The sequence below is a fragment of the Pongo abelii genome, chromosome 2 (assembly GCF_028885655.2).
Source record: "Pongo abelii isolate AG06213 chromosome 2, NHGRI_mPonAbe1-v2.0_pri, whole genome shotgun sequence".
NCBI classification, from domain to species: Eukaryota; Metazoa; Chordata; class Mammalia; order Primates; family Hominidae; genus Pongo; species Pongo abelii.
Window position 1 is genome coordinate 145556592 of NC_085928.1, and position 12396 is coordinate 145568987.

The window sequence follows — 12396 nt, forward strand, 5'->3', positions numbered from 1 at the left end:
ATACCTATGAGTCTGCGCTGTTAAAAAAAAAAAAGTAAATAGGCCAGGCATGGTGGCACACGCCTGTAATCCCAGCTACTCGGAAGGCTGAGGCAGGAGAATTGCATGAACCCAGGAGGTGGAGGTTGTAGTGAGGTGAGATCGCACCACTGCTGCCCTCCAGCCTGGATGACAGAGCAAGACTCCGTCTCAAAAAAATAAAATAAATAGGAGAGAAGAGACAGCTCTTCCTTATAGAAGATTTCCAGTTAAGAAATGTAGACGGAATAGAAACAAAATCACTATTAAGTAAACACTACAGTGTAAATGTTGCAGGCATAATCTAACGCTACAGTGTAAATGTTGCAGGCATAATCTAACAGTAGATGCTAAAATGAATGAGATAAATTTTGAGGAGAAATAGGATATTGACACACTCAAAAGCATCTGCCTCCATGATATTTATCAATTAGTAAGGGAAAATAGCAACTTTACAGTGGAGAACGCAGCAGACACCACTTGAACTAAGTGTGATCAAAGTTAACATCACCAAATGAAGACATACCAACATCACATACCCTCTGTATTACGTATGCCCAGTGATGCACTGAAAAGGACTCATCACTTCTGTGGTCCTCCTGCCAAAAATGTGTAACCTTAATCATGACCAGACATCAAACAAAACCAAATGGAGAGACATTCTACAGAATAACTGACCAAAACTCATTAAAAGCATCAAAATCATAAGGGAAGACTAACGAAGTTTCACAGATTGGAAGAGACCAGTGAGACACAAAAGCTAAATGCAGTGTAAGATCCTGGAGCAGAAAAAGACATTAGTGGAAAAACTAGTGAGATTTGAGTAGTTTCATATCTTATCCATGTTCGTTTTCTGGTTTTGGTCACTATACTATTGTTTGTGACTTGTTACCATTAAGGGAAGCTGGGAGAGGAGCATAGAAAATTTTTCTGTAATAAGATTATTTCCAAATAAAAAGTTAGCCAGGCGTGGTGGCTCATGCCTGTAATCCCAGCACTTTGGGAGGCCGAGGGGAGTGGATCACTTGACACCAGTAGTTCAAGACCAGCCTGGCCAACATGGTGAAACCTTGTCTCTACTAAAAATACAAAAATTAACCTGGTGTGGTGCCACATACCTGTAGTCCCAGCTACTCAAGAGGCTGAGGCATGAGAATCCCTTGAACTTGGAGAGGCAGAGGTTGTCATAAGCCGAGATCATAGCACTGTACTCCAGCCTGGGAGGCAGAGCGAGAGTCTGTCTCAAAAAATAAAAATTATGTAATGTGTATAATAATAAGCCTAAAAAAAGTTAAAGAAATAAGTCCATTGGTTTGAGACTGTGTATTGGTAAGTATTATAGCTAACTGCTCTGAAGAAACAGAAGAGATATACTTGATGTCTGTCTGTTGATGACAAGCCAATTAATAGATTATATCTGTAATGGCATAGCTATTTCCTCTGGTTAATTAATATTGTGATTATCTCTATTAGATCCTCTGGGCTCATTCAAAATGCTTTAAAAATCTAATTGGAAAATAAAAACAGTATTTTAAGGTTTTAATATTCCAATAGTCTTCAATGAGAACAAGATTAAAGATTTAAAAATAAATAAAATTCTAATTTGAGAAATGATTTATCCACACAATTATGTTAAAATCTGATGGGCATTAACTGGCTTGCACAGCTTAACAAAGACAGATTCAAACTGCTTGACTACATGGCTGCTTTTTTTTCCAAAAAGAATTTCCCATGTTTTTAGATTATGAAAGAGGATCATTTTCATTGGCTTGCATCTACTGTCCACCACATCCTTTCTGTGCAAATATGCTTTACATAATACCTCGACAATAATCTGTGGGATGAATTGCCTTGATGTGCTGTTGATGTGTTAGAATTACAGTACATACCTCGGAGATATTTGATTCACAAATTACCTAACATAGCTAAAATCAAACTTCAACTTTTTTTGAAGTATACTATGTATACAGAAAAGCACACATAAGTATGCTTATAATGAAATGAATTTAATAAAGAATTAAATTTTAAGTGCATTATTCATGATTGTAAAATAGCAAGTTTGCTCAACTGGCAGCATACAGGAAGGAAAAACTTCTATAGGCATAATTTTTGTATTATGTTAATTTAGTTTTGGTTTTGATCTTTTTCAGGATGTGGTGGATACCCACCCTGGTCTCACGTTCCTGAAAGATGCTCCAGAATTCCACTCCCGCTACATCACCACGGTAGGCTGAGTCATTTTTTTTCTTAATCTAACTCCATAAGTCACCTTTTTATTACCATCTGCTATCCAGAATTTCAAGTATCTGTGCAAAAGGTAACATGGGTTATAATGATTATTTTAAGTGGAAGGAAGCTAAAATAAAATTGAATTCATAATTTCTTCATTTTTATCTATTTTCCTTCTTGTTTGTGCCCAATACTTACAAAATTAAAGTAATATATTCCTTCTGTCTGGTCTTATGAGGCATATCTTTTTCTGTGTTATGAATATTGATATCCAGTTGATCTTTAGCATTTCCAAATAAGACTGAAAAGAATTTTCAACAGCCTGTCCCTGTCCCAGAAAAACAGATTGGTCTCTAGTACCTCAGAGTTAGAACTGGACATGATAATGAGAAAATAGCTTGTGTGTAATCAGAAAACGATGTAAGAATTTAAAACAACATGATCACAATCTCATTTTGTAAGGAGCTCGCACTCTGTATTTCTCAGGCACAGCCTCATTTGGTCAGTCCCAGTTAGGTCAGGAATTATGAGTGAGCACACACAGGCCCACAGGGCATGGAGTAGCCATTTCATGCACTCTGCTCTAGCTCCCACATTATCTTTGGGGACATTCCACAGACCAGCCCCAGGGCCATTTACCAGACACATTCTCAAGTGAGATGGCCCTGGCATGTAGCTCAGATTCCTCAGCTAAACAGGGCAGTCTCCTCTGAGGACCACCCTCCTATACTTAGGGTACGGTTTGTTAGCCAAAGATATGTTAGGTCCTGCCGAGTTACGAAATACTACTGTTTTCTTTTTCTCCTGTAGGAACTTTATTTTTCATTCAGTCCTTTTGCATTGGCTCTCTTATGTCAGTATAAAACTTTGTAAGATTTTATTTGAGCCAGAAGGTGTCACTGTTATTTAAGACAATCTCAGAAGTTATTTTTTCCTGTTAACCATGACACTCTACTAAATTACCTCTACCACAATCAACCTGGCCTGTCGCCCTCATTTCAAACTTGGTTTATTTTTAATTGGTCTCCCTGTTACCACCCTAATTGCCCCATAGTCTAGCCTCCACAGAGCAAACAATTGTCCTTTTAAAACATCAGCCAGATCATGTCACTCCTCTGCTCAAACCCTGCAGTAGTGTCCCAGCTCACGTAGAATAAAAGCCAAGTCCTTGCCAAGATTCTCCATAATCCTCCTATACCCTGGCAACCCCTATTCTCTCATCTTATCTCCTACCTCCCACTCGTTTGCTTACTCTGCTTCAGCCACCATGAGCAAACCAAACCCACTTCTGCCTCACATGCTTTGTTCTTCCTCTTTCCTTTGCTTGGAATGTTCTTCCTACAGATTTCCACATTGTCACTCCCTCACTTCATCCAGATATCTGCTCAGTTCCCTTATTTAGTGAGGCCCTCCCTGATCACTCTCTGTTTTTGTAACCCTTCTTCCTCTGCCCCTCCCCCTACACTCTATTCCTTTGTCCTGCTTTATTTTTCTTCTTAGCTCCTATCATCTGATATTTAATTTTTTGTTTGTCCATCTCCTATCATCTGATATTTAATTTTTTGTTTGTCCATCTCCGTCTCTATAATATAAGCTCCATACAAGCCGGAACTTTGTCTATATCCTCGGTACCTAGAATATTCCCTGGCATATAGTAGACACACAGTCAATATGTACTGAGTGAATACATGAAATTATCCATGTTTAAGAATTCTAGGCCGGGCACAGTGGCTCATACCTGTAATCCCAGCACTTTGGGAGCCCGAGGCAGACAGATTACTTGAGGCAAGACATTCAAGACCAGCTTGGCCAACATGGTGAAACCCCGTCTCTACTAAAAATATAAAAATTAGCCAGGTGTGGTGGTGTGTACCTGTAGTCCCAGCTACTCAGGAGGCTGAGGCACAGGAATCGCTTGAACCCAGGAGGTGGAGGTTGCAGTGAGCTGAGATTCTTGCCCCTGCACTCCAGCCTGGGAGGCAGAGTGAGGATCTGTCTCAAAAAAAAGGATTCTACACTAGCTCTGGCTACAATCCCAAAGAGAATTATTGGGTTCTGAATATTGACTATTCTGAAAACTCAGGGCATATTAACAGCATAATTTAGACTCTTAAGAGTTAGAAAAGATCTTAGAAATAAACTAGTCCAAACTAGTTGGAATTAAACTAGTCCAAACTGTTGGCATGCATTCTTAGAGATATTAAAGAACAAAAGAGTAAAATGGAAATAAGTCTTCTTTATGGTTCTAGTTTGATATTTCTTTTTTTTCTTTCATGATCTTAATGAACACATAGTTTGATATTTTTTGAAGTACTTGGACATTCGATGGTATTTGGTCATCTAGCAAGTTGTCCCCAGGAAGTTTTTTGGTTTTTGTTTGTTTGTTTGTTTGGGTTTTTTTTGAGACGGAGTCTCACTCTGTCGCCCAGGCTGCAGTGCAGTGGCACGGTCTTGGCTCACTGCAAGCTCCGCCTCCTGGGTTCACGCCGTTCTCCTGCCTCAGCCTCCCAAGTAGCTGGGACTACAGGCACCCGCCACCACGCCTGGCTAATTTTTTGTATTTTTAGTAGAGACGGGGTTTCACCATGTTAGCCAGGATGGTCTCAATCTCCTGACCTCATGATCCGCCTGCCACGGCCTCCCAAAGTGCTGGGATTGCAGGCATGAGCCACCACGCCCAGCCATCCCCAGGAAGTTTTATGATTTTAGAGTGAAAAGCCACGAAACCATTTTGTTCACATATAATTCACATTTTCTGAGAAATACTGTCATGTTATTAATAGTTGAACAAAATGAACTACACTGGTGAATTAATAGAGTATAGTTAATTATCTCTGCTGTAATATTTTCATGGCGTTTGTATGTAACTTTACATTTGTTAAATTTCACTTGGTTATTAACATTATGCTGCTTTATCTCCAATGCACAAAAGTGAATCCATTACTCAGAACTAGCCATTTACGTGTAAAATACTTGTGATAAAATGATGATAATATGGCAACTCAAAACAGCACCATAACATAAATAGTAAACAAGACCTAATTGGGAACACTTCACGTGACTATGTACTGAGATAAGTGAATAACTGCCATTGTGATAAACTCACAAAAAGGGCAAATAAAAAGTATAAAAACGATTATCTGGAAATAGAGTTGTATTAGACTGGTTATCTTCTCAGTGCCTTTTCTGTTATGAAACTTGGTCAAATAATGGCATGAAGTCATTGAAACTGTTGCATTATTTCAGAGTACAGTGAGTTTTTCTAGAACAAATGTAAAATAAGGCCTTCTAGTATGAAATTAATTTTGTTGTTAGACATAAAAGTGACCAAATTAAAAAGGCATCGTTCTCTACCCTGCTCACAGCAAAAACAGTTAAGATCACACTATTTCTAAGAAACATATAAAGATCAGCCTCAGAATTAATGACAGATATCTCAGAAAAAGCAAAATCAGTTACCATGTGACTCTATTGAATGTTATATAATCTTCGTGGCATACAGTAGAGGAGAACAATTAATATGTTTGCATGCTAGTGTTACTCAGTTATTTCAGTTTGCATTTGGAAGAAACCACTGACACAGAGTATGATTCAAGTATTAGCTTATGTGAGGTACATATATGATGAAGGAAAGTTAGAAAACTTTTATTTTCTATGTATCATTGAAAGTCTATGTTACAGGAAAAGGCAATTTGTTTAGTTAATTATTTTGTCAGCTGTTTTTAGACTGGAAAGATAGACCACCAGCTATGTGTACAGCAAAGAAGGACATCATTACCCAGAAAAAAAGAGATTGAACCTAAAGTCAGTCTGTATTCTTGTTCATTTCCAAAAAAGTTGAGCAGTTGAGAAATAAGCCTTTGATATTGAATGAAAATGAAGATTAGAAATACCAGCAAATCATAGCCCTTGAGTGCAGTTTTGCATGCTGTGCAAAAATTGCCAGTGAATAAAAGGTTTTGCTTATCCAAACCGACATATGCCAACTTTTGAGGAAAGAAGTGCTAACTTGAGTTTTTAAAATAAGCAATGAGATTTAAAATACTTCTTTATGACACTGGTGCTGGCAGTAGAGATATTTCTGTGGCTTGCTCCAATGGTGTGTCTTAGTGATATATTCAGTATCTTGATTGGCCAGAATCCACCACTGTAGGCTGAAATGCCAGGATTTTCCTTGTGGAGGACAAGGTACTGATTTTCCTAAGATGACTAAGCTATAGTGGAGACTGCTCACACTAAGAGCTTACCAACTCTTCCCCCTTGAAAACTTTTCCTCTTAAGAGAGAAAAAAAATATTTTTATTAGATATATGTTTTAAAGTCCTAACTCTACAGAAGACCATGAGGAAATACTATTCTGAGCCATGTTAACCAAAGAGTGAATTAGAAATCTGTTCACCACTCCTGCCAAGTGCGAACCAGGCTTCCAGCATTGGAGTTTGTTCTTCTGTACACATACATAGTAAAAATTATTTGTAACTTCTGTGTCTGTATTTAATTCATTTGTCAAAAACTATATGACAGAGCCATCAAACATTTCCATTCCTGGTGACCTGTACTTGTGAATTAGAGGTTTCTAATTCAATAGATACCAAGAAGAAAGGAAACTGACTTACGATTTAACTTATATATCAAGTTGACCAAAGATCCCTTGGTGAAAAATGGTCAAATTTCATTTATTTCACTAGCAGAAAATAGTTATTCTAATTATGATTTATTTTAAAATTTTATTTGATATTTTAAATGGTGATGAATTTTATTTACCTAGAAGAGAGCAGTTAGAAAAACAATAATAATTAATGTAGAGTCAGCAGCTACATGCTTCACCACTAGATGGTGCTCCTGCCTCAGCCATCTAAAGTGCTGAATCAGTGATGTGGAAACCAACAAATGTGCTGATGAAGTGTGGCCACTGAATAAGGAGATTTAGGCTATGGAAAAATGGAATACAAATACATTGTTTTATAGTATTAGATAAGTAGGTTAGCACAGGCCAAAAATAGGAAATGCCTAACAGTCAAACTGTTTGCAGATTTTAAAAATTCAAAAAGAAGAGAAAAATAAAATAAGCACGAATGGACACAGATTATAAAGTTTTATAATTTTTAACACAGTAATTTCATAAATAATATAAAGTATTTGAATATATAAATATAAATTTTAGATAGAAAACTCATACTTTAAGATAAATTTACATTCAGAATCAAGAAATAAGGACAAAAAGCTTCAACAGAAAAATGTGGTTTAATAATATATATTGAAATTGACTTTAACTCGAGAGAGGGGACATGGAATTATGATGGATGAAATTCTTAATGTTTATTTTCATACATAAATTTTCTGTGCTAAAAATCCTCCATCGTTTTTACATGAACTTCCGCCAAGCTAGTGCTAAGAATACAATATTGAGTAAGACATGTTCTCTGTCCTCAGTGACCTCAGAGTCTGAGTGGTTGGGGACAGTAGAGAAATTAGGCACTGCCTAGTCCTAGCTCCCACCTAATTCAGGAATCCTGTCATCTTCTTCCTAAATACTTGTGGTGAAAAGAAACCCAGCCACTTCATACAAACTCATTGCTTTATAGGGCTAATTTTAGGAAAGTCTTCCTTATATTGAAGCATTTCAGTATAAATGCATTTCTGTCTAGCAGTTGTAATTCTTCCCTTTGGTGCAACACAGAACAAATCAGCTTCTTCTTCCGCCCAATAGCCACTCAGATCTTGATCACATCTACACTCTAGTCTTATTTTTTCTCAAGATTAAACATTACTACATTGGTTGCATCTTTCACAATCATTTTGAATATAGTTACACTTACCTGTTTTGTGGTTTTTGCACATTATATATGATTCTATCTATAAATAATAGACAAAAATACTGATATATGTGAAATACTAATTAGAGACCTTTCTTGGGTTGACATTCATCTGCTATGCAAAACTCTGAGTAGAGTTCTTCAAATAGTTATGAAGCCAACCTGTATTTCTCTAACACAAAGATAATACAAAAATCTTTGTTATGCAACTTTCAAACCTCATTATTTTATCAAGCAGTTATAGACCACCTGATATATAGAAAGCACTGTGGCTGGGCGCAGTGGCTCATGCCTGTAATCCCAGCACTTTGGGAAGCCGAGGCAGGTGGATCACGAGGTCAGGAGATTGAGACCATCCTGGCTAACACGGTGAAACCCCGTCTCTACTAAAAAACAAAAAATTAGCCAGGCATGGTGGCGGGCGCCTGTAGTCCCAGCTACTCGGGAGGCTGAGGCAGGAGAATGGCATGAACCCGGGAGGTGGAGCTTGCAGTGAGCCGAGATTGTGCCACTGCACTCCAGCCTGGGTGACAGGGTGAGACTCTGTCTCAAAAAAAAAAAAAAAAAGCACCATATAAGTTACTGGAATACATGTCAAGAAAGACCTGGTCTCTTAGTGTTTGGAGGTGATGATGGTCAGGTGCACCAGTGTTTGGAATGTAACCACGGGGACAGCTAAAGGAGGCTCAGGTGGCAGTGGGAGCACAGAAGGCAGAGCTCTAGTCAGTCCCTGTCCTGGGGCCTCCCATGGAGTGTGGCACTTGAGCTCAATTCTGTAGGGTCAGAGGGGTTAGCACTGATAGCAGGGGTGGGGTGGTGAGCACCGGACAGCTGAAATCTAGACCTTCATCCTGATGCTAGTTTTTCCCTGTTTAGAACAGTTGAAGAATCACTCTCTCTGCTGAAGAATCCAGAAAAGAAAGGTGGTTTAGTCCCTCATTAGGCCTACTATTGAGAAAGATGTCCAAATATCTTGCCTTATTTGTTCTCGCACCAAAATATCTTGAAAAAGAGATCTAATCTCTTCCATGATAAAACCACCAAAGGTACAGGATTTCTGTGACTATCAAAATAAAAGCAGAATGCACCCCCCCCCCAAAAAAAATAAAGCTGTTTAAATTGCTCTTTTTAGCACTGCTTCCTTTGGGAGAAGAAAAATAATCAGTGAAAGGGAAATGAAGTGGGTAGGAATGACTGCAGGTAAAATTGTTAAGAATGCACTGTGACCTCCTACCTCCAGGATTGCAGCTTCCATCTTCCTTCTCTGATCTTCTCCTACACCACAGCACACATCCTCAATCTAGACACATTTGCTTCTTATCTCCTCTTCTCCCATTCTATCCAAGGTTTTCTCCAGAGTTGCAATTCTGCTAAACCCATTAAAACACCAGCTAATAACAAAGATGTTCATGCCCAAATAAAAGTTAGGATATAAATTATCCCAGATGTATTTGAATTTCCGTAGAGTCTAGAAGACGAAGAGTCTTCAAGACTCAAGTGAATAAGGCTATAATAACCAGAATAAGGCCCTCTTGAATCATACCACCTTGATAGCCATCCTTCTGACCAGTTAATCAATCATTAGGCCAACCCAGCAGATACTTCCCGCCTCATACGCCTTCCCAAAACTCTGAGCCCCATAAGCATTACTTGAATCAGGCATCACTGTATAAATTAGAGGTAAACAAAAGAAGTGATGTGACAGCAGTTGGGAAGTGAAGACTTGTGAGCAGAGAATGTTTTTTTGTTCTTCTTGGAAGTACAGAGGCAAATCCAAAATATATAGATGTAGATTTAAAATTACAGTGCTGATTTTTTACTAGGAATTACACTTAATCAAAAAGCTAAAAGTTAAATTGGTCCCAAGTATGTTCATAAGATGGCCTTTGAGAAAGTAGTGGAGATCTTTAATGTTTTTATTTGGTTTTATTTTCCTTTTGGAACCAGGTTATTCAGAGAATATTCTACACAGTCAACAGATCTTGGAGTGGAAAAATTACTTCGACAGAGATAAGAAAAAGCAACTTTTTGCAAGTATGCCTTTCATTAGAATTCATGTGTAATGAGCAATTTAGATAATTTTCTTACTTTAACAAATATTTGAGTGCTTACTCTGTTCAAAGCACTGTCACTGCTTTCAGTCATTAAGCATTTATCAAATACCTGTCATGGGACGCTGGAATGTTTTGGGTGAGGGGGTAAAAATGAAGAGAATAATAAGGGATCTCTGCCTGAAGGCATGCACTCTGGAGCAAAAGAGTGAAGTGTACAGACACTAAACCTGACTTGATAAATTCCATAGACATGGATAAAACATACAGAGGTGGCTTCACAATAGATAAGCCTGGAGAGGTGGGCTGGGGCTAGGTTGGGAACGGTCTTGGAAAGGCCTTGGAAGATTTTAAACTTGATCCTTTCAGCAATGACTCTGTATCCAGCACCTGCTAGAGAAAAGTACTAAAAATTCCTTTTAAGAAAGAATACATTTCATTCAATTATTTTATTTCATATTACCAAATGAGAGAGAAAGTGTTGACCACTAGTGGGAGCCTTTTACCGAAGTAATCTTCATGCCTGATTGTTTAAGCTTCTGTAAACATAAAGTGAAATTGTTCACACTTGGAAGAAAATGAAATGTTTTATTTTTAAGAATCATACTAAATGGAATTTAGGCTAATAATACAACCTTATTTACTCTTTATTTTTTCCTATCTTCATCTGAGACAGAGTAATGAAGACTTGGCAAAATTAGCAGTCCATGATGGATATACAAACTTTTTTTATTCTAAAATGAACAGTCATCATCACAGTCAGTGTTGATATTTATTGAACACCTGATGCCTGCCTGGGCTCTCAGTAGGTAATATGGGATGGGTTAAAATGGCAGTAATTCCATAATACCTCAAGAGTAATGATAATAATCCCCCACTTTCCTGAAGCACATTATAGGTTGTAGTTTCTGAATCATTTTTATAATCCATAATTTTTTTTTTTTTTTTTTTGAGACAGAGTCTTGCTCTGTTGCCCAGGCTGGAGTGCAATGGTGCGATCTGGGTTCACCACAGCGTCCGCCTTCTGGATTCAAGCGATTCTTCTGCCTTAGCCTCCTGAGTAGCTGGGACTACAGGCGTGTGCCACCATGCCCAGCTTATTTTTGTATTTTTAGTAGAAATGGGATTTCACTGTGTTGGCCAGGCTGGTCTCGAACTCCTGACCTCGTGATCCACCTGCCTCAGTCTCCCAAAGTCCTGGGATTTACAGGCGTGAGCCACCATGCCTGGCCTAATCCATATTTTTCTTTTTTAGCTTTTAAAATTAATCCTTTTTTTTTTTTTTTACCAGTGATAAAATTTGAGGCCCAAATATACTTAAATGATTTGTATAAGATCACACAAAAGTAAGTTGCTGAACTGGAAAAAGAACTCAAGTGTTCTGCTTCCTAGAGCATGATTTATTTTCTCCTCCCTTTCCTTCCCTGCCCCTTTCCTTAGTCCTCCTCTTCGTACTTAAACAATATTCATAAAACATTCAAATAATATGAGCACATCTAGAGTAATAAACAGAAGTCACTATTCTTCACTCTACCATTTTACCCCCTTTCCCCAGAGGGGGACCCATATCATCTGTGGTTTTATTCTCTTATAAATATATACATGTAGTATATAGTTTTGTTTTGTATGGCTGCTACTTTGAGGGTTTTCAAAAAATATATGGGTTCATACTATTCGGTTAACTTGGTTTTTTCACTTAACAGTGTCTCAGGGTTTTTTTCATTTCCATTCATGTAAGTCTATCTCATTCTTTCAACTACTGCATAATCAATTGCATGGCTAAACTGTAATTAATTACATATTCCTCTATTGATGTCCAAATCGTTTTCAGATTTCCTCTATTACAATGATGCAATGAACATCCTTGTTCCCTCCTCTTGTATGGGTTATGAGTAAGAATGTCTGTAGAATAGACCGCTGGAGGGAAAATCCTGGATCAAATAGTATGTGCATTTTTAATTTGGTGGATTCTGCCAAGTTACCCTCCAAAAAGCCTGCACTGCTTTCACTTACATACTCACCAACAAAAGTTGCTGTCGTCTTCATTTTATGCCAATCCAGTGGGTAAAAGTGATAGCGCTTTGCTTCTAAATATGTGCTTTATTGTAAGTGTTCTGCTTCTTACATATCAAAGGACATTTTATAAAACAAAATATTATGAGCAAGTTTGGAAGACAGAAGAAAAACCATATTTTATCACCCTTATACAACTAGTATCATTTTTGTCTGTATTCATCTAGTCTTATTCATATGTATATATGCATTTTTAGGATTTTACGTAGT

At 37.7% G+C, this 12396-nt stretch overlaps 1 protein-coding gene across 4 annotated transcripts in view; it reads left to right on the forward strand.

Moving 5' to 3' along the window:
• Positions 1-12396, forward strand: part of PPP2R3A (protein phosphatase 2 regulatory subunit B''alpha) — a 184923-nt gene that overhangs the window by 105516 nt on the left and 67011 nt on the right. For all 4 annotated transcript variants that reach the window (XM_024245015.3, XM_054552663.2, XM_054552664.2 and 1 more), the window contains 2 exons: positions 2169-2243; positions 10010-10096. In XM_024245015.3, coding sequence (XP_024100783.1) covers positions 2169-2243; positions 10010-10096 — 162 coding nt within the window. The remainder of the gene's footprint in view (positions 1-2168; positions 2244-10009; positions 10097-12396) is intronic.